At 60.7% G+C, this 26,316-nt stretch overlaps 2 protein-coding genes and 1 non-coding gene across 12 annotated transcripts in view; 1 reads left to right on the top strand and 2 right to left on the bottom strand.

The window, feature by feature from the left end:
* LOC129135623 (maestro heat-like repeat family member 5) overlaps positions 1 to 18,892 on the top strand; it is a gene marked incomplete at its 5' end in the record, with an annotated part of 74,473 nt that extends 55,581 nt beyond the window's left edge. Inside the window, 12 exon segments of the mRNA XM_054656481.2 lie at positions 1,408 to 1,567; positions 3,071 to 3,252; positions 11,253 to 11,396; positions 11,775 to 11,888; positions 12,662 to 12,806; positions 15,938 to 16,114; positions 16,735 to 16,819; positions 16,822 to 16,889; positions 17,530 to 17,652; positions 17,854 to 17,956; positions 18,155 to 18,229; positions 18,713 to 18,892. Of these exon segments, the coding sequence (XP_054512456.2) occupies positions 1,408 to 1,567; positions 3,071 to 3,252; positions 11,253 to 11,396; positions 11,775 to 11,888; positions 12,662 to 12,806; positions 15,938 to 16,114; positions 16,735 to 16,819; positions 16,822 to 16,889; positions 17,530 to 17,652; positions 17,854 to 17,956; positions 18,155 to 18,229; positions 18,713 to 18,813 (1,477 nt within the window).
* LOC112204300 (small nucleolar RNA SNORD5) lies at positions 3,610 to 3,684 on the bottom strand. The gene has a single exon (XR_002937870.1). It is a non-coding gene; the product is annotated as a small nucleolar RNA SNORD5 (small nucleolar RNA).
* Positions 18,893 to 21,247: 2,355 nt separating the features above from the next.
* Positions 21,248 to 26,316, bottom strand: part of PTP4A3 (protein tyrosine phosphatase 4A3) — a 47,014-nt gene continuing 41,945 nt past the window's right edge. For 7 of the 10 annotated variants that reach the window (XM_063817404.1, XM_063817409.1, XM_054657038.2 and 4 more), the window contains one exon: positions 21,248 to 21,807. In XM_063817404.1, coding sequence (XP_063673474.1) covers positions 21,406 to 21,807 — 402 coding nt within the window. In that variant the 3' untranslated portion in view covers positions 21,248 to 21,405. Of the gene's footprint in view, positions 21,808 to 26,161; positions 26,237 to 26,316 lie in introns of all 10 variants that reach the window. The other 3 variants (XM_016959953.3, XM_009456040.5, XM_016959947.4) reach the window with 1 other exon arrangement.

Below are 26,316 nucleotides of genomic sequence, written 5' to 3'. Positions count from 1 at the left end.
CTCGGCTCACACCTGCTGACTGAGGGACAGGCCCGCAGGCAGCAGTATAGAAACACCCACCCTCTGGGCATGCACGCTCGCTCAGGGGAGAATCCTCCCGCTTAAGCCTCTTGAGGCGGGCATTGCCCACTACTCTGCGGCCAGGAATCCAAGGCTCAGAGGGGTTAAGTGACTCCCCCAAGGTCACACAGCCAGCTTGGGGCAGAGTAGGGGTCTGAGCCTAGACCCTTCTGACTCCAAAGGCCCGGCTCTTTCCAGCTGGGTGGAAACTCATAGAGTCCTCCGAGCTGTCGTGCCCACCCAGCCAAGGGTCAGATGGTCCTGGAGTGGCTTCCCCAGGGCTTTAAGGAGAGCCACCCTTGAGTCTGTCCTAAAGCAGGGGTGGGAGCGCATGGAGCCACCCTCCTGTGGTCCTCGCAGCCCCAGCCTCCTCATGCCAGGGGCCCTCCTGCCCCTCGAACCCCTTCCACCCAACACTCAGACCCTAAGACCATTTAGGGCAGTAAACAGGGCCATCATGGTCACCAGCATCTCAGGGCAACCCAGCTGTCCCTTCCTTCCCTCCAGGCCTCACCGAGCCATGCCCCATGGAACCATGGAAAGGCCACAGGACTGGACAGCCCTGGCCTCCAGGATCCCCAGTTTCAAGACAGGGCCTTGATCAGGACAGGTCTCCTCTCTCCGGTCCTTAGTGGCCCCATCTGCAAAATGGGCACTCTACAAACTGTAAAGCACTGTGCTCATGCTAGTGAGGACCTGTCACTTGAAGCAGGTTGGGCCTGAGGAGCTGGGCCCCAGCAAACCCGGACTAGGAGGGAGTAGTCAGGGAAGGCTTCCAGAGGGAAGTGACTTTGTGGTGAGCCCTAAGGGCTGAGGGGGAATTAGTGAGGGACAAGGAGTGCTCTAAACACCAGGCCTGCACATGTGGGGGCCCAGAGGAAGGGAAGGAGAGGAAGGGAAGGACAGGCAGGGGCTGGAGGTCAGAGAGCAGAGGGCTTGGAGGCCGTGACTTTGAGTGCCGGCTGGGGCTGTGGTCTGCAGGACCTGGGAGCCAGGGAAGATGACAAGCAGTTGGGAGACAGGGCACATTAGGAAACCTCCAGCATGAGTGAGGAGCTGGCGGAGAGACCTTGAAAGTGGGGAGATCCAGGAGGGGGCTAGTGCGGATGTGAGACCACAGGCAGGGACCAGGGGCCTCCTGTCCAGCCCCCGCCTTGGGCCCCTCCCACACCAACCTGCAATGCTCGTATCTGCCCTGAGCCCCATCCCACTAGGGTCCGGCTCAGGGCCCAGCCTAAGTTTGCTGTTCCAGGCACCCAGGCCCTGGTGATGGTGGCCTGCTCATGTGGCTGAGCCCAGCCAGGCCTCGGTGGCAGCACTGCCCTCACATGCCCTCTCTGCCCACAGCCACACCTTCCAGCTGTGGAGGGCCCTGGGGGCCGAGCAGCCCACGAGCCACCTGGTGCTGACCACACTGCTGGCCTGTCTGCAGGAGCGACCCCTGCCCACCGGTGCCAGCGACAGCAGCCCCTGCCCCAAGGAGAAGACCTACCTGCGCTCGCTGGCTGTGAGTCTCTGCCACCGCCCCATCAGATACTGGCGGCACCTCGGGCACTCACTCTGTGCCGGGCTGTAGGGGGGCACCCCATATCCAGGCTGCAGACACCCAGTCCAGCCCCAGCCTGGAGGAAAGCCGCCCAGGGCTGACCACACAGGCCCAGCTCCCACCTCCTGGCCGAGGGCTGTGAGCTCCTGTCTGTGAATCAGGACAGTCATGTCAGTCCCCTAGGCTGGCAAGGAAACTCACTCACTCACTCATTGTGGGGCAGCCTCAGAGAGGGGCTTCAGGTAGAGGGAAGGGTGTGGAGAGAGTTGAGAACCCTCCCCATGCTTGGGTTCTGGGGAGTCATAGATTCTAGAGGAATCTTAGAGGCTGCCCTCTGCAGCTGCCACCCCCCTGTAGGAAGCCCCTGGTTTTCCTCATAAGCCCAGCACTGCTTCCACACTCCCAGGAGCCAGGAGCTCCCCTCCTGGCATGGCCACACCTGTCCCCCTTACCTGGACCCTGATGAGGCCACAGCTGTGTTCCTGTTTAGAGCTTTCCAGGCTGAGTCCCTGCCCCAAAGGCACCCCAGCAGTGGCCCAGAGCTCACAGCAGCTCCCCTGCCACCCAGAGCCCCCCAGACAAGCTGCTGCCTGCAGCAGGGGTGTGATGAGGGCTTAACAATGGCAGCCGGTGGGAGAGCACCCCCTCGGCCCGGGGATTTATCGGCTGGCCGTCCCCAACAGCCCTGCCCCGGTCGGCCCTGGGCTGATGCTGCCCCCCTACCAGAGAACCACACAGCAGCATGGGTGAGACCCACCCAGGGGTAGCAGGGGAGCCTTCCCTGCACCCCACCACACCGCCAGTTCCTGCCCTCCCCCAGTTGTCACTGCTCAGTGCTGGCCCCACCCTGAGAACATTCTGGACTGAAGGCTCCGGCAGGCACAGCCGGCCTTTGGGGTTGGGGGCTGCTATCAGCTGACTCTGCCTTCCAGGGCCATGGGTTCCCCAACTCCCAGGCATCAGGCCCTGCTGTGTGCCAGCCACAGAGCTGAGGGTACCGTGAGACCACACAGCACAGGACCTTGCCTTCAAGGCAGCAGAGCAGAGGGCCCAGATGCCAGCAGCTCACCCCTTAGACAGGAGCAAAGTGCAGAGGGCAGATGGTGGCATCCAGTGTGTGGTCTGAGGGAGGCCCTGGGTCAAGGTGGAGGTCTGCAGGAGTGTAGAGCGGACAGCATCCAGGTGGACAGCTGGGGGAGGCTGGGGACCACTAGGCCATCCAGCAGCAGCGAGACCCAAGCGGTGGGTCCAGAGGGTGCAAGAGACGGCCAGGCTGAGTCTGCAGAGGCATGGGGTCAGGCCCCACAGGGAGGGACAGCATGTGGACACTTGGACTTGGTCCTGGAGAGCTTGCGCAGGGAGGGACAAGCATGCTTGGACGTGGCTTTTGTGGGACAGTAGGTCAGAACCCCTGGTCCCGGGACCCAGGGCCTGGGAGCCTCACTCCACGCCTGCCCCCGACAGGCCATGAACATGCTGCACGAGCTGCAGTTTGCCCGGGAGTTCAAGCAGGCCGTGCAGGAGGCCTACCCCAAGCTCTTCCTGGCCCTCCTCACCCAGATGCACTATGTCTTGGAGCTGAACCTGCCCGGCGAGCCCCAGCCCAAGCAGCAGGCCCAGGAGGCAGCCGTGCCCAGCCCCCAAAGGTAAGACTAGAGCCTCCCAGGCCTCCTGGCCTGGCCAGACACACATAGGGTTCCGCAGGCATCCGAGGGCAAAGACTGTGTTAGCCTCATAGGGCACAGTAACAAAGACGCATACCCCATGGACTCAAAGCAACATCTCCCAGTGCTGGAGGCCAGAAGTCTAAAACCAAGGTGTCACCAGGGCGTGCTCCCCTGAAACCTGCGGGGGCCTTCCTCACTGCTTCTGGTTCCCAGTGTCTCATGGCCACGCTGGGTGTTCCTGGGCCTGAGGCTGCACCACGCTCATCTCTGCCCCTGTGGTCACCTGACATTCTCTCTTGTGTGCCACTGTTTAAATTTCCTCCTTTTTTTTTCCAGCTCTGTCAGAATTAAGTTTTCGTTCATGTCTGTCGAGTGGTTCAGCAGTTGAACAGTTAAATTCAGCATCTGAATAAATTTTCCCTTCTTATAAGGATACCAATCACTGGGTTAGGGCCCCACCCTAACGACCTCAACTTGATAACATCTGCAAAGACCTTCTTTCCAAATAAAGTCACAGTCACAGGTACCGTTGGTTGACTTCAATATATCTCTTTTTGGGGGGACACAGTTCAACCCACAACAGTCATGAACCCGAGCCCCATCCACGGCCAGGGCCACAGGGGCTGTGGACAGCACCTGCAGACAGGTGTCCGTCCCACTTACCCGTCACCTCAGGGTGCTTGGCAGTAGAGATACTTAGTGTCACTGCCATACAGCGACCCCAAAGGGACAGCAGTTACCAAAAGCACCCATGCAGTGAGCCACATCTTACCCCAGTGGGTTTCCTGCGAGGACTCGAGATGAATGTCGTTGTCCCTGCTCTACAGATGAGGCAACTGAGGCTCAGAGAGGGTCAGAGGCTTCCCCTGGGCCACACAGCATGTCCATGCAGAGGTGAACTGGGCTCACCCATGGGGCAGATGCCTTTCCATGCTCTCTTGGGCATCTCATTGGTCCTCAGCACATGCTCAGACTGACATCACGGCCAGTTGCCCGCTCCCCCACCCACCGTATTCTGGCCTCAGTAGGGCTGCCTGCCTTCATCTTCCCTCTGCACCAGGTCATATTTCCAAAAATCCAATAAGCAAGTCTAAAAACCGCTGGGGCCAACTCTTTTCATTTGTTTGTATTATGATGTGCGTCACGCAATTTGTCAGTTTTAACAGCTCTCCCCAAGGCAAGTCACTTAAAAAAAAAAATGCCACTTCTTCTCATCTTGCCTCCGAATTCGAATGTGCACGAAGTTCCTTTTTTATTCAGTTCAACCATGCAAAATGCATGAATCTTTCCTAATAAGCTAATACAACCTTCTCCCGGAACGTGGGAGGGTTGGGAGAAAGGCTCACCCCGTCTGCTCCTCCCCCTGCTGGAATGTTCTTCCCCCAGCCATCCTGTCTCTGCAGGCTCTGCTCACCAGCACCTCGCTGAGGCCTCCCCCACCACCCTCCAAAATAGCAGCCCCTTCGGCACCTCCCACCGTCTGCTGCTTTATTCTCGCCGCAGCCCCGCCATCAGCTACCATCTGTGATCTGCGCCTTTTACCTGCTTTACTGCCCGCACCCATAGACTGGAAGGTTCCGAAGAGCCAGAGACATCTGTCTGTCTCTCGCGGGCTCCCCATACAGCAAGGACGTCTGTCTGTCTCACTGGGGGCTCCCCATACAGCGGGAATGTCTGTCTGTCTCACTGGGGGCTCCCCACACAGCAGGAATGTCTGTCTGTCTCACTGGGGGCTCCCCATACAGCGGGAATGTCTGTCTGTCTCACTGGGGGCTCCCCATACAGCGGGAATGTCTGTCTGTCTCACTGGGGCCTCCCCATACAGCGGGTATGTCTGTCTGTCTCACTGGGGCCTCCCCATGCGGCTGAGACATCTGTCTCTCGCGGGTTCCCCCACCAGCAAGGACGTCTGTCTGTCTCGGGCTCCTCATACAGCTGGGACGTCTGTCTATCTCTCTTGGGCTCCCCATACAGCTGGGACGTCTGTCTCTCTCGGGCTCCTCATACAGCTGGGACGTCTGTCTGTCTCTCTCGGGCTCCTCATACAGCTGGGACATCTGTCTGTCTCTCTCGGGCTCCTCATACAGCTGGGACGTCTGTCTGTCTCTCTCGGGCTCCTCATACAGCTGGGACGTCTGTCTGTCTCTCTCGGGCTCCTCATACAGCTGGGACGTCTGTCTGTCTCTCTCGGGCTCCTCATACAGCTGGGACGTCTGTCTGTCTCTCTCGGGCTCCTCATACAGCTGGGACGTCTGTCTCTCTCGGGCTCCTCATACAGCTGGGACGTCTGTCTGTCTCTCTCGGGCTCCTCATACAGCTGGGACGTCTGTCTGTCTTTCTCGGGCTCCTCATACAGCTGGGACGTCTGTCTGTCTCTCTCGGGCTCCTCATACAGCTGGGACGTCTGTCTATCTCTCTTGGGCTCCCCATACAGCTGGGACGTCTGTCTCTCTCGGGCTCCTCATACAGCTGGGACGTCTGTCTGTCTCTCTCGGGCTCCTCATACAGCTGGGACGTCTGTCTGTCTCTCTCGGGCTCCTCATACAGCTGGGACATCTGTCTGTCTCTCTCGGGCTCCTCATACAGCTGGGACGTCTGTCTCTCTCGGGCTCCTCATACAGCTGGGACGTCTGTCTGTCTCTCTTGGGCTCCCCATACAGCTGGGACGTCTGTCTCTCTCGGGCTCCTCATACAGCTGGGATGTCTGTCTGTCTCTCTCGGGCTCCTCATACAGCTGGGACATCTGTCTGTCTCTCTCGGGCTCCTCATACAGCTGGGACGTCTGTCTGTCTCTCTCGGGCTCCTCATACAGCTGGGACGTCTGTCTGTCTCTCTCGGGCTCCTCATACAGCTGGGACATCTGTCTGTCTCTCTCGGGCTCCTCATACAGCTGGGACGTCTGTCTCTCTCGGGCTCCTCATACAGCTGGGACGTCTGTCTGTCTCTCTCGGGCTCCTCATACAGCTGGGACGTCTGTCTGTCTCTCTCGGGCTCCTCATACAGCTGGGACATCTGTCTGTCTCTCTCGGGCTCCTCATACAGCTGGGACGTCTGTCTCTCTCGGGCTCCTCATACAGCTGGGACATCTGTCTGTCTCTCTTGGGCTCCCCATACAGCTGGGACGTCTGTCTCTCTCGGGCTCCTCATACAGCTGGGACGTCTGTCTGTCTCTCTCGGGCTCCTCATACAGCTGGGACATCTGTCTGTCTCTCTCGGGCTCCTCATACAGCTGGGACGTCTGTCTGTCTTTCTCGGGCTCCTCATACAGCTGGGACATCTGTCTGTCTCTCTCGGGCTCCTCATACAGCTGGGACGTCTGTCTCTCTCGGGCTCCTCATACAGCTGGGACGTCTGTCTGTCTCTCTCGGGCTCCTCATACAGCTGGGACGTCTGTCTGTCTTTCTCGGGCTCCTCATACAGCTGGGACGTCTGTCTGTCTCTCTCGGGCTCCTCATACAGCTGGGACGTCTGTCTATCTCTCTTGGGCTCCCCATACAGCTGGGACGTCTGTCTCTCTCGGGCTCCTCATACAGCTGGGACGTCTGTCTGTCTCTCTCGGGCTCCTCATATAGCTGGGACGTCTGTCTGTCTCTCTCGGGCTCCTCATACAGCTAGGACATCTGTCTGTCTCTCTCGGGCTCCTCATACAGCTGGGACGTCTGTCTCTCTCGGGCTCCTCATACAGCTGGGACGTCTGTCTGTCTCTCTTGGGCTCCCCATACAGCTGGGACGTCTGTCTCTCTCGGGCTCCTCATACAGCTGGGACGTCTGTCTGTCTCTCTCGGGCTCCTCATACAGCTAGGACATCTGTCTGTCTCTCTCGGGCTCCTCATACAGCTGGGACGTCTGTCTCTCTCGGGCTCCTCATACAGCTGGGACGTCTGTCTGTCTCTCTTGGGCTCCCCATACAGCTGGGACGTCTGTCTCTCTCGGGCTCCTCATACAGCTGGGACGTCTGTCTGTCTCTCTCGGGCTCCTCATACAGCTGGGACATCTGTCTGTCTCTCTCGGGCTCCTCATACAGCTGGGACGTCTGTCTGTCTTTCTCGGGCTCCTCATACAGCTGGGACATCTGTCTCTCTTGGGCTCCTCATACAGCTGGGACGTCTGTCTCTCTCGGGCTCCTCATACAGCTGGGACGTCTGTCTGTCTCTCTTGGGCTCCCCATACAGCTGGGACGTCTGTCTCTCTCGGGCTCCTCATACAGCTGGGATGTCTGTCTGTCTCTCTCGGGCTCCTCATACAGCTGGGACATCTGTCTGTCTCTCTCGGGCTCCTCATACAGCTGGGACGTCTGTCTGTCTTTCTCGGGCTCCTCATACAGCTGGGACATCTGTCTCTCTCGGGCTCCTCATACAGCTGGGACGTCTGTCTCTCTCGGGCTCCTCATACAGCTGGGACGTCTGTCTGTCTCTCTTGGGCTCCCCATACAGCTGGGACGTCTGTCTCTCTCGGGCTCCTCATACAGCTGGGACGTCTGTCTCTCTCTCTCGGGCTCCTCATACAGCTGGGACGTCTGTCTGTCTCTCTCAGGCTCCCCATATAGCAGGGACTTCTGCCTTGCGCGGGGCCACGTGTGGTTTCTGCTCAGGCCGCTCCGGGCAGGTTCTCCTGGAGCCCTGGAGGTGGCCCCGGCAGCCCCCGCAGCCCCAAGAGAAAAAACTCTCACCACGGGCACAGTCCTGGGCTCTGATTGGCCTAGCTTTGCTCACATACCCAATCCTGAACCAATCACCTTGGCCACAGGGGCCTGTGCGGCTCTGACTGGCCAGGCCTGGCTCCCACGCCCTCCAGGGAGTGGCATGGGCCCAGGCCTCTTCGACCACCGCGAAGGGGCCCAGGCTGCGGTTGCCAAACCAGCAGCCATGCCACCCAGCGCCACCACGGAGCCAGGGAGAAAGGGAGGCCTGAGAGCAGAGTGTCACCCAGGTGTATCCCGGTGGCTCAGGGTCTGAGGTCCCTGCCAGGCTGCTGTGGCACTGTCAAGGTGGGGACAGGGGCCCAGAAGGACATCTGGATGAGCAGTGCTGAGTAGCCACTGTCTCTGCATGCCCAAAACGGTGGGAGCGGCGCAGGACACCATGGGGCAGCAGGCGAGTCTTGAGGCCTGATGGGGCCAGCCCTGGGCCTCTGAAGTTCTCATGTCCTGCTTAGATGGACAGGCCTCTGGGACCAGGAAGCAGCGAGTGGGGTTGAGCAGGGCACCCTTCCCTGGGCAGGACTGCAACAGGTGCTGCCAGGCCTGCCAGAGGGGCCTCCCTCTCCCCTGCTCCTCCACTAGCAAAGCCTTTTCCTTAGAGATGTTTCCTGCGTTGGTCAGTTCTCAGCTGGGTCCTCCTCCAGCCAGTCTCCACCCTGCCCCACAAAGGAATTCTCACTGTTCTCACATGTCATCCATGTGGGCCAACTCTATTTAATTCAACTGGGCTACATTGTTTCTCTCTATTTCGAAGGCACTCATCATTCTCACCCTCATCTCATCTTCATCTTTCCCTCTGTCCCCTGGGGATTTGGGGCCAAAGGCTTGTGATCAAAAGAAGAGGAGGAACTTCACACCCATTAGGCTGGCTACTGTCCAAAAAAAAATCAGAAAATGAGTGTTGGCGAGGATGTGGAGAAATCAGAAGCCTTGTGCACTGTTGGTGGGAATGTAAAATGGTGCAGCTGCTTTGGAACAGAGTACGGAAGTTCCTCCAAAAATTAAATATAGAATTACCATATGGCCCAGGAATTCCACTAACGGGTGTACACCCAAAAGAAAGGAAAGCAGGCACCTGGGACAGATATTTGTACGCCCTGCTCACAGCAGTGTTACTCACGATAACCAAAAGGTAGAAGCAACACAAGTGTTCATCAATGGGTGAATTAGAATAAGCAGTGTGGTCCATCCACACAATGGAATACTATTCAGCCTTGAAAAGGGAGGAAATTCTGATGCTACAACATGGATGAACCTTGAGCACATTCTGCTGAGTCAAATACTGTGTGAGTCCACCTACTTAAGGTCCATGAGTAGCCAAATCTACAGAGACAGAAAGTAGAATGCTGGGTGCCAGGGGCTGGATGGAGGGAGAATGGGGAGTTAATGTTTAATGAGGACAGAGTCTCAGTGTGGGAAGGTGAGAATGTTCTGGAGATGGATGGTGGTGATGGTTGCATAATATTATGAATATGCTCAATGCCACTGACCTGTACACTTAAAATGGTAAATTGTATGAGATGTGCATTTTACCACAATTAAAAATAAAAATAAAACCAGAAGAGGAGGAGGTAATGGGAGAGGGAAGAGGGTCTCATGGACCCTCAGGCTGGGGAGGAGTGTGGAGAGCAGAGGGGCTTTGCCTCCTCTTTCTCAGATGCCTTTGCCCTCTCCGGGGCCAGAGTGGGGAAAGGACGGTTGGTCAAGTATGGGGCAGGCATCACTGGGATGCCAAGTGTCCAAAGAGGCTGCAGGCAGGCAACGACGTTGAGACCAGCAGGAACGGAGGATGGTTCCTTGAGTCCACAGCGAGGCAGAGACTCAAGGGGCTCCACCTTCATCGGTCTTGGGACTGCGTATGGATTTCAGGAGACACATGTCCTTGAGCATTGCCGGGGGTCCTGGGCTGGAGGTGGTTTTGGGTTCTATGGACCTGCAGGGGAGTTGGGCATGGATTCCCAAGAATGCTGAATCAGCCCATCTTTCTGGAAGCCCTGCTGGGGCTGCAGGGACAAGGCAATCTTGAAGAACAAGCCAATACAGTGCCCAAGAAGTCACAGGACCAGAAGCTTCTGGAGTCCTCCCAGAGTGCCACTCCCCCCACCAAGTCCCCTTCTTCTGAAAACCATTGTCGCATTATGGCTGAGACCAGTGACCTGGAAAATGCTGCCTTTTTTTATGACACAGCTTGGGGCGAGAGGACAAGCCAGCTGGCATTTGGATTGGCACTGTCAGAACTTTCACGGATGGCATTTCATCATTTGACACTTGGTTTTGCAAATCTGCTCGGAAACGTGCCTGGTCCAAGCTGACAGCCTCGTCCAGGCATGCTCACACATCCAGGGTGATGCACTTACACTGACCGAGCACAGGGGCCAGGCCAGGGGTGGGTAGCTGGAACAGTGAGACAGGCCAGCAAGCCAGGGCCATCTCATGTTTCATGGGCCTGCATTCTGGGGCTTTCTACCTGTGCCCCAGGGACTGCGTTCAGTGACAGTGACATCCTGTGACAGTGACATCACTGGCAGGTTTGGAGCCAGGGCCCAGCTTGACCCCACCTCTGTGCCCTTGCCCAGGCTGTGTGACAGGACTGCTCCCTCCTCTGCTGAAGGACAGCGACAGTAGAGGGCCACCTCAGGCTGGGCAGGTGAGGCACCATCCATGGTACCTGGCAACTACCAAGCACACGGTGACACCACAAGCCGTGCACTCACAAGCAAGGGCCGGTGCCGTGGGTTTCTCCGTCACTCACAAGCGAGGGCCAGTGCCGCGGGTTTCTCCGTCACTCACAAGCGAGGGCCAGTGCCGCGGGTTTCTCCGTGTCCTCTGAGGGCAGGAGTCTCAGGAGTGGAGAATGGACACTTCTCTGGGCTCCGCTATGCCACACGCCCTGAGTCTCCCACGCCCTCGCCCGCTGCTACCCTCCGTACTCTTCGCCCATATTTAAATGCTGCCATCCTTGAGCTGAAGGGCAGGTGCCCTTCAGCAGAGTGCCCCTCCCTAGAAGGGCACCCCCTGGTCTCCTGCCTAAGCAAGGCCCGGGGTCTGACTGGGCACATGCTGCCTCCCCATGCTTGGCCCGGCTCCGCCAATCCTGGGTCCCAGCATTTCCGCGTAAAACAGGGCAGGAGAGAGTAGCCCCAGGGGGCCTCAGTGATGCCAGGCATAGGAACCAGAACGTGCCTTTCTATCTGGGTCAGGTGGGCACCCTTCCCAGGGCAGGGGGTGGCCCAGGGGGCTGCTTGTGGCCTGAGGCAAGCCCTAAGCCCCCTCTGCTCAGCTGCAGCACGTCACTGGAGGCACTGAAGAGCCTGCTGTCCACCACAGGGCACTGGCATGACTTTGCCCACCTGGAGCTGCAGGGATCCTGGGGGCTCTTCACCACCATCCACACCTACCCGAAGGGCGTGGGCCTCCTTGCCAGGTACGGTGGGGCCAGGGCAGGTCGAGGCAGCCTGCTTCAGGCCACGCCCATCCAGGGGACTGGGTATCTGGACTGCAGTGACAGGACACGGCCCCCTGCCCCCGGTCACAGGCACACGCTCAGAGCCTGTTGATGCAGTGTCTTCCCCCGGCCCTCACCCTGGCCTGTGACCTCCTAGGGAACAAGGGCTGTGCCTGCTTCTCTGTCTCCTGCATGTCCAACCCAAGCCTGGCACGCAGTGGGCAGCCAGTGGGTGGAAAGGAAGTGGGAACGTGCCTGCCACGTTGGGACCCTCCGGGATGCCAGCCCTGATGAGATGGGTGGGGGCAGGAGGGTGGGCTCTGAGCAGTGACCACCAGCCCAGGCCCACCCCTGCAGGGCCATGGTGCAGAACCACTGCAGGCAGATCCCAGCGGTGCTGCGTCAGCTGCTGCCCAGCCTGCAGAGCCCACAGGAGCGTGAGAGGAAGGTGGCCGTCCTCATCCTCACCGAGGTAGGGATGCAGGCCAGCAGAGAGCACCTCAGATGTCTGAGCCTCCTTCTCCAGCCTCCTTGACACCCCAGCAGAACCCATTCCAGAGCTCGCCCTGACTGGGGAGGCTGCCCAGACGGACCCCCTCATACTCCTGCCTTCCCACTCCCAGCCCTCGGAGGGGGGCTGCACACTTTGGGGACCTGTCTCCCCACTCGGCCCTCCCTGGCACAATCCCTGCAGAGTTGCAGGGGCACTAGGTGCAGACTCAGGCAGGTCCAGGCTCCAACTTCAGCCCTGTCCTGCCTGTGGGACTCAGGGTAAAGCCAAAGGGGAATGGGTAGAAGCAGATGCCGCTGGGTGTGGCACACTTTGCAGCTGCGAGCTCAGGCAGGGGTGGGACTGGGGCGAGGAGGCTGCTGTTTCCGTAACTGACACTAGTAGGGGAACCCAAGCGAAAGCCTCATGCCAGCTCCCACCCACCAGCTGCCTAGGCCGCCCTCCATGGGCACTCTACCCCCAGGTGCCCCACAAGCTCGGCTCTTGATAAAAGTGAGGCCTTGCCTCGCTGTATGACCCTAGGCAAGGCCCTTTCCCTTTCTGGGGCTCAGTTTCCCCAGCTGTACATTGAGGGGTTGAACCAGGATACTTGTTCACCAAGATACCCAGAGGGTACTGGTCAACCTCCCTCCCTGAAACTCCCACCGGACTCCGGTCCTAGAGCCCCATCCCTCAACACAGATGCAGGCGCCTAAAAAAGAGTGACCTGCCTGCCCTCCCGGGGGCCACCTCCGTTCCTCTACAGCCCTGTCCTGCTGGAGGTGCTTCCCAAACAAGCTGCCTTGACCGTGCTGGCACAAGGCCTCCGCGACCCCAGCCCTGAGGTCCGCGTGTTGAGTCTGCAGGGCCTAAGCAACATCCTCTTCCACCCAGATAAGGTAAGGGCTGTCGGGCACTGTGGCTGGTGCACATGCGACCCCACAGAACAGCTGGTGCACCGGGTGTAGCCAAGGGCCACCGGGTTGGAATCCCGGCTCTGTCACTTCAGGTGGTGTGGCTTGGGACACCTGACTCCACCTCTCTGGGCCTGTTTCCTCATCTGTAGAATGGGGCAGGTTGTGGGAGGGGTCAAAGTGTCTATTCCCCGGACACAGAGTCTCCTCCACGCCCGAAAGAGAGAGGGGCCTTGTTGCAGACCTCCAGGTGGTCACCGTGAAGCCCACCAGATGGCATCCCAGGGCTCACCCAGAGAGGACAATGCCCTCTGAGAATCTTATGAATGGGTCTCCCCAACCCATTGCTGACTTCTCCAGTCCCAACCAATTCTACCTCATCACCATCATAACCCATATCCCATCATGGACAGCTGTGGGAGAGAAAGCCTGCAATGCCGCCTTTGGGCGATCTGCCCTTACCCCAGCTACAGCCCCCCACTTAACTGACATCGCCCTTGCTGTGGGGGCCCAGGGCACCATGCAGTGGTTAAGAGTCCAGGCCCTAGACCTATCCCCGCTCCAGCACCTTCTAGCTGGCAGGATTTGTCAGCTCTCCAGGCCTCAGTGACCACAACTGTACAACGAGCAGTAATAGTGCCTGCCTCCTGTGGTAGGCAGGTCATGAGTGCCATGCAGAGACCGGTCCCTGGCACGTGGTCAGCCCTAGGGGCACCGGCTGGCAGCAGCAGCAAACTTCCTGCCTGGCTGACTCTGCACCCTGAAAATGCTGAGTTAGAGGCAGAAATTTTCTCACCTGATCAGGAAGTGTGGAGCCTCAGCCTCCCCTCATCCACCCCAGGGCTGCATTAAGACCCCAGAGGGAAGGCGACATGCCCAGCCCCCATTTCTGTTGCTGTTGGAGGAGGCTGTTATGAACATAAATATTTTCAGGGCTTGTGGGAGAAAACTGTCATCATGGGAAGGCAGCAGAAGGGGCCGTTTCCAAAGAGATCCCAAAGTCATTTGCCTAGCAGACTAGTTCACTGTGATTCTGTTCCAACCACAGGCCTCCACATGGTTAACAAGACTGACTTCCATTAGGGTCACAGTTGGCAAAGCTCTTTGTATTGTGCGTGATGCATAGTAGGTGCTTAATGGAAGATGGAGACTAGATAGCACTTCCTCATTGATCTGTTCATCTCTCCATCCTTCATCCATCCACCCACCCATTCATCCAGCTATTCACCTACCCATCCATTCATCTCTCCATCCATGCCTCCATCCATCCACCCACCCATTCATCTTCCCATCTATCCATTGATCCCTCCATCCATCCATCCACCCACCCATCCACCTACCCATTCATCCCTCCACCCATCCATCCATCCATCTACTCACCCATTCATCCAGCTATTCACCTACCCATCCATTCATCTCTCCATCCATGCCTCCATCCATCCAACCACCCATCCAACTATTCACCTACCTATCCATCCACTCACCCATTCATCCCTTCACCCATGCCTCCATCCATCCACCCACCTATTCATTCCTCCATTCATCCCTCCATTCAACCATCGACCCACCCATTCATCTCCACCCATGGCTCCATCCATCTACTCACTCATTCACCCGTCCATTCATCCATCCATAGATCCCCCCGTCCACCCACATATCCCTCCACCCACCCACTTGTTCCTTGGGTCCTTCATCTGTGACCCATTCTTGCATTATTTAGTTCATTCTTTTTATGTCTATTCATTCACCCAGTTATTCACGTTTGCTCCCTCATTCATTCATTCAGTGTTCGGTTATCTGTGCACCAAATGTTCTCTCAGGCAGGGAAATGATCAGTAGGAAGTTTCCATGTGCCTCCTCTGTACCCTGCACTGAATACAGGGAATACAGAAAGGCAAAGAAGGGCCCTGCTAGATCAGGAGGACCAGGTCCAGAGAAGAGGGAATGGTTCCCCGCCTGGCATCAGGTGGGATATGGGCAAGCAGCCACAGCAGACCAGAGGAGACAGGCCCCGAGAGCACTGCCAGCCAGGGAGGCCTGCCGGCTTGGGGATGGGAAGGCTGAACCAGGTGTGGCTGGAGCAGGCCACCCCACTCCACTCTGAGTGGAAATACGCCATGCTATGCATTTTTATTTTCTTTTCTCACCATTTCCATTACAATTTCATTCTGTTGTCCTGTTCTGACCTGGCCAGAACCCTGGTCTTCGAACACTGGCTGCAAACATAGATGCTCAGAAAGTGTGACTGTTGAATGACTCACTTGCTGAAAATGAATTTAATATTTTCAAAGCAAACAGCTAAGAAAGCCAACAAAGTTGCTTTAAACTTGTTTAAAAGTTGTAAAAATCACCCTGGTTTGCACCCAAGTCACTGCTAAGGGGCCCAATGGCAGGAAACATCCATTGGTGGGCACACTGCTTTCTGACCATTCATCCCGATAACTCAGGAACTCACTGCAAACACGCAATCAAGTGGAGAAGACGGAACTGGCTGAAAATTAATTTAAAAAAAAAAAGACAAGTCGAATGTGTTGGCTCACACCTATAATCCCAGCACTTTGGGAGGCCAAGGCAGGTGGACTGCTCAACCCCAGGAGTTTGAGACCAGCCTAGGCAACATAGTGAGACCCCATCTCTACCCAAAAAAAAAAAAAAATAGCCAGGTGTGGTGGCACGCCCCTGTAGACCCAGCTACTCAGGAGGTTATGTTGGGAGGATTGCTTGAGCCTGGGAGTTCAAGGCTGCAGTAAGCTATGGTCACACCACTGTACTCCAGCCTGGGTGACAGTGTGAGACCCTGTCTCAAAAAAGAAAAGAGGCCACCCTGTCCAGACCACGCAGCTCCTGGTGGACAAAGCCCAGGTAGGGGCACAGCTCCCCATGGCGGGCAGGGCCAGGCCGGGACCCACAGCTCCCCGTGGCGGGCAGGGCCAGGCCGGGACCCACAGCTCCCCGTGGCGGGCAGGGCCAGGCCGGGACCCACAGCTCTGAATCACCACCCCCCACCCCTCCCCCCCACTGCAGATGGGGTGAGGGGGTCAAGTGGGAGAAGGAGGCGGGGCCATGGGGCCAGCGGGTCCTAGTGCTCTCTGCCCACCAGCCGCCACCGCCCCCAGGGAAGCCTGCTCCAGGGACAGCTGCGGCCCTTCCTCGACGGCTTCTTCCAGAGCAGCGAGCAGGTGATCGTGTGCGTCATGGGCACCGTGTCAGACACGCTGCACCGCCTGGGCGCGCAGGGCACAGGGAACCAGAGCCTCAGCGTTGCCATCAGCGCACGCTCCTTCTTTAATGACGTGAGCACTGGGGCAAGGCGGGGCTACCTCCTGCTCACGCCCTCCAGAACCCTCCTCCCAACCCAGCTCCCTTCCTCTGCCAAAGGGGGAACCCCAAGCTGCAGGCAGGGAGGCCCAGTCCCTGGGGAGCTGCCCGCTTGTGGCCCTCGGTTGAGGTGGGCGCTGAGCAGGTGGGCTGGGTGGGCCCCTGGCGCTCACCCCTTCTCCACAGGGCTGAACTAGTAGTTCTCACGTTCAGTCTCCAAGTACGGTGGTCTCCGGCCCCACAACAGCCTACCCAGATTTGCTTTCTGACCTGTCAGCACGGTTAGCGTGGCTGTTTTTCCTTCACTGGGGAATCTGGGGGATAGGTGCCCCTCAAATGCATTCATGAGGCCTGGGCTGCCAGGATGCAGTTGTGGATAGAAGGGAGATGTGATTCTTACATCCTCAGTGACACCAGAGAGCCCTGTGTGAGGGGGGAGCCCCAGCCCTTCCCTTCCCCGGGAGCCAAGAGCCTGGGTGAAGGAATCCTGCAGAAAGAACTGAGTTGTACCCCTACAAGGTGTGGGGTCCCAACTTGGACCAAAGCTGGGACCCCTGGACAGGTCTGGCCGTGCCTCTGAGCCTCTGCCTTGCAGGAGCGGGACGGGATTCGGGCGGCAGCCATGGCACTGTTCGGGGACCTGGTGGCAGCCATGGCAGACAGGGAGCTGAGCGGCCTGCGGACCAGGTGCATCAGAGCATGGTGCCCCTGCTCCTGCACCTGAAGGACCAATGCCCAGCTGTCGCCACGGTCAGTGCCCACCCCAGGAAAGGCAGGTGATAGGCCTTCACCTTGGCCAGGGTACGGGGCAGACGGATGGCAGCAGCACTGCCTGAGAGTTGGGGGAGCTCCCACGGGGCAGCAAGTGGCGGGCAGAGGGTCTGGCCACCTGCACTGGTTTCTGTGACCACAGTTGGCCTGCCCGCTCCCCCACTGCGCACACGCATGCGAGCGAGGCTTGCCGTCGATGCGGCAGGACCCGGTCTTTTCTGCTCACTGCTGTGCCCCCAGTCCCTGTAACGGGGCAGGGGGTCCAGCAGCTCACAGAGCTTGTGTGAATATGGACTGTGCCCTGCCTGCTGTGGCAGCACATGCCCTGTGCACAGCCCACGAAGTCAGAGCTTGGCCTCGCAGGTCTCCCTGCCATGGGGAAAAGGATACGCGGCAACCGTGGAAGGGGCAGGGCCAGGGCCGCGGGCAGGCCAGCCTGGGCTCCGGGGGGCCAGGTGCTGTTGCCAGGGTCGGGGAGGCTTGCCGAGGGGCACAAGCAGGACAGAACCAGGGAACACCCGCACAGCAGGCTGCCTCCAGTGCCCATGGAGGCCTGTGGCCTCTAGGGGAAAGGGCTCAGACATAGGCGGTGGGTGACCCTCCACGCCTGTCCCTGCAGCAGGCCAAGTTCACCTTCTACCGCTGTGCTGTGCTGCTCCCCTGGCGGCTACTGCACACCCTCTTCTGCACGCTGGCCTGGGAGAGGGGCCTCAGCGCCCGCCACTTCCTCTGGACCTGCCTGGTGAGAGGCCTGGGATCGGTGGGGAGGAACAGGGCCAGGGAGTGGGGGAGACCAGGCTTGCGGCTCCCCCATTCACTCCCGTCTCACACACAGCTGCTATAGCAGCTCCAGGGGCTGGGCAAGGCAAACTGGGGCTGGAGGATCCTGGTATGCCCAGGGCCCCCCAGCCCGTCCCAGCCAGGTGTGCTCTCCTCCGGCCAGATGACCTGCAGCCAGGAGGAATTCAGCATCCACTTGTCACAGGCCCTCAGCTACCTGCACAGCCACTCCTGCCACATCAAGACCTGGGTGACACTCTTCATAGGTGGGAGGGCGAGGCCGGGCTTGGAGACCCCCAGGCCTGCCCCCACCCAAGCACCCTTGACCCTCCCTGACTCACCACCCACAAGAGAGGAAAGGGGGTGGATGAGGAGGAGCTTGGGGCTGAAGAGGGGCAGGGGTGGGCTAGAGCCCCCCAGGAGACAGGGAGCCCTGAGCCACCAGCTGCCCGTCTGTTACACAGGCCACACCACCTGCTACCACCCCCAGGCCGTGTTCCAGATGCTGAATGCTGTGGACACCAACCTGCTATTCCGCAGTAAGCAGCCCTCCCTCCAGAGCTCCTGCAGCCCACACCCTCCCACCCCGCCCAAGCACTCTTAAGACCCACTGCACAGACAGCAAGACTGAGGCCCCAGAAGGGAACCCCCTCCTGCCCCCCCGTACCCAGCATCAGCATCAGGACAAAGACACAGGCCTCCTGAGCAGCACCCAGCCCCCATCCCACCTTCATGTCTGGAGGCTGAGGTTGACCCTTCCCCTCCCCAGGCCCCCATCAGGGCACCTGGGGCCTAAGGCTCACACTCACTCCACAGCTGCCTCATGGCACCAACAGAACAAGGGGCTGGGGAATGGGGATGGTGGGTGAGTGGTGGAGGGAAGCATCCCAGGCCGGGAGTCACAGGAGGTGGGGTCTGAGCTGGCCCCACCCACCACCCAACCCCCCCCCAACACCTGGGCTGGAGTAAAGGGGCTGCTTCTGCGCTGGGGTCACCTCTGACCTGCTCCTCCTCTTCTGGAGCTTTTGAACATCTCAGAAGTGACCCTGAGCCCAGCATCCGGGAATTCGCCACCAGCCAGCTCTCCTTCCTCCAGAAGGTGTCGGCCAGACCCAAGCAGTGACCTCCAGCCATCCTCCCCCACCCACCGCCTTCCCCTCCCGTGTCCACCTGGTCAGCCCTGCCCCATCCGCCCCCCACAGAGCTTGGTTGCATAACGTTTTTCCATTTGAAAGAAAGATCTAGATTCAACAAAAGAAGCGTTATGCGTGTCAGCTCCCTGCCCACCACAGGCCCCTCTGCTGTGACCAAGCCAAGCCCCAGGAGACACTGGCAGGACTTGGGGACAAACTCAGGGTCAGGCCCAGGGGACAGAGACAAACTATGAAGTCTGTGAAGTGCCCTGCAGGTGGATACCCATCCACTCCTGGAGACAGGGTCACCTTGACTGGGGCCTGAGCCCAAGCCACAGCCTGCCAGGGTCCCAGGGTCCTGGGGGCTGGGGCTGGGCAGGCACTCAAATTGAGGGCAGCCTCCGCCCAGGGTGGCCACTCAATCTTCAGTTGTCTCCAGCTTGGTGCGCCACAGTGGCTGGGGGCTGACGGTGGGACGGGGTCCCCTCAGTCGGGACCCCCAGCCTCGGGCCCCCAGCGTCTCCCTCCACCCCCACCAACATCCTCCTCAGTCCATTCAGGGCTAGCAGAACCAGCCAGGCCCACCCTGGACACACTGTCGCCTGAGGCAAGAGTCTTGGCTCTCTGAGCCTCAGCTGTTCCATCTGTAAAATGGGCAGTAAGACCTTTCTCCCGAGACCCTTGGAGGGATGAGTCCAGAGGCAGGTACCCTGGACTCCCAGAGAGCCACCAGGGGACCTGCCCGACCTTCGGCCTCGGCCTGGGTTTCCGCCTGGCCTGGGGTCCACACAGCTCCTGCAGAGCCCCTCCCTGCAGAGCTCTGCCTGGGGCCTCATCCCATGCTGCATCTGTCTCGGGATCCTGCCAGGCCAGCCACCATCCCACCAATGGGATGATCCAGGCTGCACCCCCTTTCCCCTCCTGGCCAGCGCGGACCCCCACTCCACACTCAGCTCAGGCAGTCCTTCCACCTGGGGCATCTCCCCCACCTCCCGACGTGGTACTCTGCACTGTGCCCCCCCAGGCCCCGCCTCCATGCCCCTGTCCCCCTGCCCCCTAACAAGGTGGAGCACACCAAGGCCCCACCTCCATGCCCCCATTTCTCCTGCCCCACGAGGTAGAGCACACCAAGGCCCCACCTCCATGCCCCCATTTCCCCTGCCCCCCAAGGTGGAGCACGCCAAGGCCCCGCCTCCATGCCCCCCATTCCCCCGTCCCCCCCGCAAGGTGGAGCACCCTGAGGCCCTGCCTCCATGCACCCTGTCCCTCAGTCCCCCCAAGGTGCAGCACCCCAAGGCCCCACCTCCATGCCCCCTGTCCCCCTGCCACCCCCCGAGGTGGAGCACCCCTAGCTGTAACTGGGAGGCTTACCAGCCTGTCTTCCCCCCAACCCTGCTAGACTGTGAGCCTCTTGGGGCAGGGACATGGCTACACAGGGCCAGCAGAGGTGACCCCAAAACTTGGCTGGTGGATTGAAAGAATACAGCAAACTTCACCCAACATGCATCGGATTTACTTGAGTTCCAAATGTGTTTGAGGAAAGGAGAGAATAACCATCCGGGACAGCTGTTGCCCTTTCTCCACACAGGAGCTGGGGGAGCCAGGTCTGCAGCCCCCTTAGCCATCTGTCGGTCTTGGAGGCAGGGCTGCCTGAGAAGGGGCTTTGGGGTTTCCACATCTCCCCATCTTGTCCACTGACCTCCTCCAGCACCTGCCCCAGTCGCTCCTTGCGGGAACCTCCTGGGGCCCCAGGACGGAGACCACTCCCAGGCTCTCCACACCCTGGAGCCAGCCCTAGGCCCACCTTCCTCCCGGCTGGGGCCATGCCCTCCATGCACCCCGGCCCAGGGTGGGGCCAGCCCCCAACACAGACACTGCACCCAGGAACACATGAGCATCTGGTCCACACCCTCCGGCGGGCCCTGGTCCAGGCCTCTCACATCCAGCCCCAGGTGCCCAGGTGGTACCCTCCCTCCCTGGGCTGATGGATGGTGCCTTCCTCCACCCAAGCCACCACCTGCCCCTTTCTCTGCGCCTCGGAGCCGGAAATGTGGACACCTGGTTTGGGCAGCACAGGGACCAACCAGCCGAACACAGGCCCTGAGAAGCTGCCAAATGAATCCCAGCCCATCCTGCAGAGGACAGTGCTGGTGACCTGCCTCGCCTTCCAATGTCACAGTCCCAAGAACCGTCAACACGGCCACCCTGGCCAAGGCAGGGCTCCCACCTCGGTATCAGGACAGGACAGGGCAGGCCAGCCCCTGGGTCGGGGTGAAAGGACCCAGAGCGGCCACCAGAGGGCAGCGCAAGAGCACGCGGGAGCCCCATCCTGGGCAGCAGCCCAGGATCCAGACAGCAGCCTCTGGGGCCCCCAGGCCACCAGCCCGCCCCGCCTGACGCTGCAGCCCACTCCACACACACGGCCACGGCTCCTGTTTTATTGCCTTCGAGTGTCCGGAGCACCTGACTGCCCCGGGGTCTAATAATTTAAGGTGCCGAGAACAGGTCAGGGCAAGGGGTCGCAAAAGAGGGGCTGGGGGCCCAGTGGTTACAAAATATACCCCCACCCCACAACAAACAGGCTAGAGGAGACCAGCCTGGCTGGTGTGGGAGGGGGCGGGCAGAGGGCGCCCGACCCACCTTGGAGAGACAGAGCCACGGCCAGCGCCGCCAGAGGGAGTGGCAGAGACAGGAGAAAGGGCCCAGAGGCCACACAGGGCCCGAGGGGCTCCTCGCTCCTCGGACACAAGTGCACAGAGGTGTCGGGGAGGAAAAGGCGATGTGGGGCCAGCCAAGGCCTGGAGCCCCTGCTGGGCTGGGCAGAGCAGGGCTGGGCGGGGCCTCCAGGTCCAGCCAAGGTCCTGACCTACATGACGCAGCACCGGGTCTTGTGCGTGTGTGGCTCTTTGAACCGCAGCCTCTGTTTGGGCCGGTATTTCTCCAGGTAGGTGAGCTGCTTGCTGTTGATGGCTCCACGGCGCTTCCTGGGAAGAGCGGGACAAGAACAGAGGTCATCCAAGGACCTGGCTTGGCCACCTCACCTGCCCCAGGGAGCTGGAAGCTGAGAGGGCAGTGGGCTGGAGTAAGGCCTTGAGGCTGGCCAAGCCCCTCCTGCCCCAGGGCCTTGGCACGGCTGCTCCCAGAGTCACAGTCACCCTTTCCTGGCCCCCTGCAGCTCACCCCTGCTTGCCTTCCAAACTCAGCAAAGCGCCACCTCCTCCAGGCTGACTCTGGGCTCCCTACGGCCCCCAGGCTTCCCCAGCTCGGTAGGACCCACCCCAAGGCCATGAGCAGGCAACAAGGGTCCTGCCTGGGCACCTCCACCATCCAGGAAGGGGGGCCTGTGAGTAAGGGAGGGGCTGAGCCCAGAATTCCCGCCCAGCTGCGCGACCTTCCCTTACAGCAGGGACCTGGGCTGCATGCTCACCCTGTCCCCACCATCCCTGCCACCTGGTCCTTACAGTGGAAACCTAAGCTGTATGCTCACCCTGTCCCCGCCACCTGGTCCTTACAGCGGGGACCTGGGCTGTGCGCTCACCCTGTCCCCGCCACCTGGTCCTTACAGCGGGGACCTGGGCTGTGTGCTCACCCTGTCCCCGCCACCTGGTCCTTACAGAGGGGACCTGAGCTACGTGCACACCCTGTCCCCGCCACCTGGTCCTTACAGCAGAAACCTGGGCTGTGTGCTCACCCTGTCCCCGCCACCTGGTCCTTACAGCGGGGACCTGGGCTGTGTGCTCACCCTGTCCCCGCCACCTGGTCCTTACAGAGGGGACCTGAGCTACGTGCACACCCTGTCCCCGCCACCTGGTCCTTACAGCAGAAACCTGGGCTGTGTGCTCACCCTGTCCCCGCCACCTGGTCCTTACAGCGGGGACCTGGGCTGTGTGCTCACCCTGTCCCCGCCACCGGGTCCTTACAGAGGGGACCTGGGCTGTGTGCTCACCCTGTCCCCGCCACCTGGTCCTTACAGCGGGGACCTGGGCTGTGTGCTCACCCTGCCCCTGCCACCTGGTCCTTACAGCAGGGACCTGGGCTACGTGCACACCCTGTCCCCGCCACCTGGTCCTTACAGCAGAAACCTGGGCTGTGTGCTCACCCTGTCCCCGCCACCTGGTCCTTACAGCGGGGACCTGGGCTGTGTGCTCACCCTGTCCCCACCACCGGGTCCTTACAGAGGGGACCTGGGCTGTGTGCTCACCCTGCTCCCGCCACCTGGTCCTTACAGCGGGGACCTGGGCTGTGTGCTCACCCTGTCCCCGCCACCTGGTCCTTACAGCGGGGACCTGGGCTGTGTGCTCACCCTGTCCCCGCCACCGGGTCCTTACAGCGGGGACCTGGGCTGTGTGCTCACCCTGCCCCCGCCACCGGGTCCTTACAGCGGGGACCTGGGCTGTACGCTCACCCTGCCCCCGCCACCGGGTCCTTACAGCGGGGACCTGGGCTGTACGCTCACCCTGCCCCCGCCACCGGGTCCTTACAGCGGGGACCTGGGCTGTGTGTTCACCCTGCCCCCGCCACCGGGTCCTTACAGCGGGGACCTGGGCTGTGTGCTCACCCTGCCCCCGCCACCGGGTCCTTACAGCGGGGACCTGGGCTGTGTGCTCACCCTGCCCCCGCCACCGGGTCCTTACAGCGGGGACCTGGGCTGTGTGCTCACCCTGTCCCCGCCACCGGGTCCTTACAGCGGGGACCTGGGCTGTACGCTCACCCTGCCCCCGCCACCGGGTCCTTACAGCGGGGACCTGGGCTGTACGCTCACCCTGCCCCCGCCACCGGGTCCTTACAGCAGAAACCTGGGCTGTGTGCTCACCCTGTCCCCGCCACCGGGTCCTTACAGCGGGGACCTGGGCTGTACGCTCACCCTGCCCCCGCCACCGGGTCCTTACAGCAGAAACCTGGGCTGTGTGCTCACCCTGTCCCCGCCACCGGGTCCTTACAGCGGGGACCTGGGCTGTGTGCTCACCCTGCCCCTGCCACCTGGTCCTTACAGAGGGGACCTGGGCTACGTGCACACCCTGTCCCCGCCACCTGGTCCTTACAGCAGAAACCTGGGCTGTGTGCTCACCCTGTCCCCGCCACCGGGTCCTTACAGCGGGGACCTGGGCTGTGTGCTCACCCTGTCCCCACCACCGGGTCCTTACAGCGGGGACCTGGGCTGTGTGCTCACCCTGTCCCCGCCACCTGGTCCTTACAGCGGGGACCTGGGCTGTGTGTTCACCCTGTCCCCGCCACCGGGTCCTTACAGCAGAAACCTGGGCTGTACGCTCACCCTGCCCCCGCCACCGGGTCCTTACAGCGGGGACCTGGGCTGTGTGCTCACCCTGTCCCCACCACCGGGTCCTTACAGCGGGGACCTGGGCTGTGTGCTCACCCTGTCCCCGCCACCTGGTCCTTACAGCGGGGACCTGGGCTGTGTGCTCACCCTGTCCCCACCACCGGGTCCTTACAGAGGGGACCTGGGCTGTGTGCTCACCCTGTCCCCGCCACCTGGTCCTTACAGCGGGGAGCTGGGCTGTGTGCTCACCCTGCCCCTGCCACCTGGTCCTTACAGAGGGGACCTGGGCTGTACGCTCACCCTGCCCCCGCCACCTGGTCCTTACAGGGGAAACCTAGGCTGTACGCTCACCCTGCTCCCGCCACCTGGTCCTTACAGAGGGGACCTGGGCTATGTGCTCCCCCTGCCCCGCCACCTGGTCCTTGACCACATGTACCTGGCTGGGGTGGACAGGAAGACTTCCTGGAGAGGATGCTGCAGCCACACCTGAGAGGCCCTGAGGTGACAGGCGTTGAGGGGCGGGGGCTGCCCACCCAGCGCCTCTGGAGGCTCATCCATCCCCACCTGCCATGACCTCAGGCGTGGCCACAGGCTGGCCCTGGCCAAGGAAGTGGGAGCAGCAGTAGCGCGAGGAGTCTCTGCCAAGCAAAGCTGCAGGTGCCCCGTGTGGCTCCACCGTGCTCGTTTCCTCGCCCAGCAGCCGGCACACAGGGGAAGGCGCAGCCCTCAGCCACGCCTCCGCGTAGGGCCCCCACCAACAGACACACAACAGGGGCAAGAAACGCCCGTGCTGTTCTGAGTCGTTGGGGTTCAGGCCTGGCTGTTTCCCCAGCATGGCCCAACCTGTCCTGACCAGCGCAGCCTCAGGTGCGGGGAGCCACACAGCAAAAGCCACAAGGGAGAGACAAGCCCTTGCTCGGTGAGAAGTAGGGTGGGGAGAGGGCCCGGGGAAGGTGCTCGCCTGTGTGCATCCACATGTGTGAGAGTGCATGTCATGTATGAGTGCACGCTTGTGTACGTGCCTGAGTGCATCCATGTGTGTCCATGTGTGCAAATACCCACTTGTCTGTATGTGCCTGTGTTCACACACCTGCCTGTACATGAGTGTGTGCCTGCGTCTGTCTGGGTCTGTGTGCACACATGTGCTTGTGTGTGAATGTGTGCCTGTATGACCCCCATGCGTGTCTGTGTGTGAGCGTACACATCCCATGGTCCCCAGGGAGACCTGAGCACCTGCAGGCCACGCTCTCGCACAGACCCACAGGGCGGGCCACGCTCTCACACAGACCCACAGGGCCAGCCGGCATGGCCGGGAACAAGCCTGCCTCTGGGAGGAAGAGATGGCCCCACCAGCCAAGCCTGTCCAAGGAGTACCACGGGTGTGTCACACTCACAGGCACACACGGTGGGCTGGGCAGGGGCAGGCTTCAGGTGCCGCATCCGTTCCTCCAGAGTTGGCCCTGCCATCCCGGCCAGACTCCCCCAGGACCCCCTGGGCAGTGGGCAAATGGCAGCCCTCCCCAGGGAGGCCACCAAGTGACAGGGATGGGGCAGGCAAGCTGGCCTAGAAGCCTCCAAGGAGGGCAGGGAGGGGCTGAGCTGGAGAGCTCGGGGTTCGGGGGAGGGGTGGTGAGCAGCTAGACTCGGAGTAGTCCTGAGGCACTAGCCTGCTGTCAGCGTCCCTGGGGGTGGACACGGTGTGGTGTGGGGTTTCAGGTTCTAGTTTTTCATGGAGGGACTGAACTGGCTGGCTCTGGGGGTCCTTCCACCCCCGTCAGGATGGCTGCGACAGAAGGAGCTCTGTCTGTGGAGGGCGGGCAGGACGGCGTGGCGGGTGGCCTCGCTGTGTCCCTGTGTGGCTGCATGTCACTCGGGGGCTGCTGTCCCCACCCATCAGAAACACCTCAGGCTTCCCCGTTTCTGCAGCAAGGCCCAGCTTGTGCTGATCGACGCAACCTCAGAGCGACGGAACCACACAGCCAATGCCGCCACCCTTCGTGGGCAGCCGGATCTCCCCTCCCCCAGCGCTCACAGCCCACCCCACCACCGCGGCCACTCACTGGCGGATGAACTGGATGGCGTCCTCGTACTTCATCCCGCTCTCAATAAGGGCCAGCGCCACAAGGACTGGAGCCCTGGGGGCAAACAGCAGGGCGGGGGTCATCGGAGCCTGCGCACCCCTGTCCCCTTGGCAGGGTACCTGCTGAAGATGCAG

Source organism: Pan troglodytes, chromosome 7 (assembly GCF_028858775.2).
Source record: "Pan troglodytes isolate AG18354 chromosome 7, NHGRI_mPanTro3-v2.0_pri, whole genome shotgun sequence".
NCBI classification, from domain to species: Eukaryota; Metazoa; Chordata; class Mammalia; order Primates; family Hominidae; genus Pan; species Pan troglodytes.
Note: the sequence above shows the minus strand (reverse complement) of the source record. Positions and strands in the feature narration are given on the sequence as shown.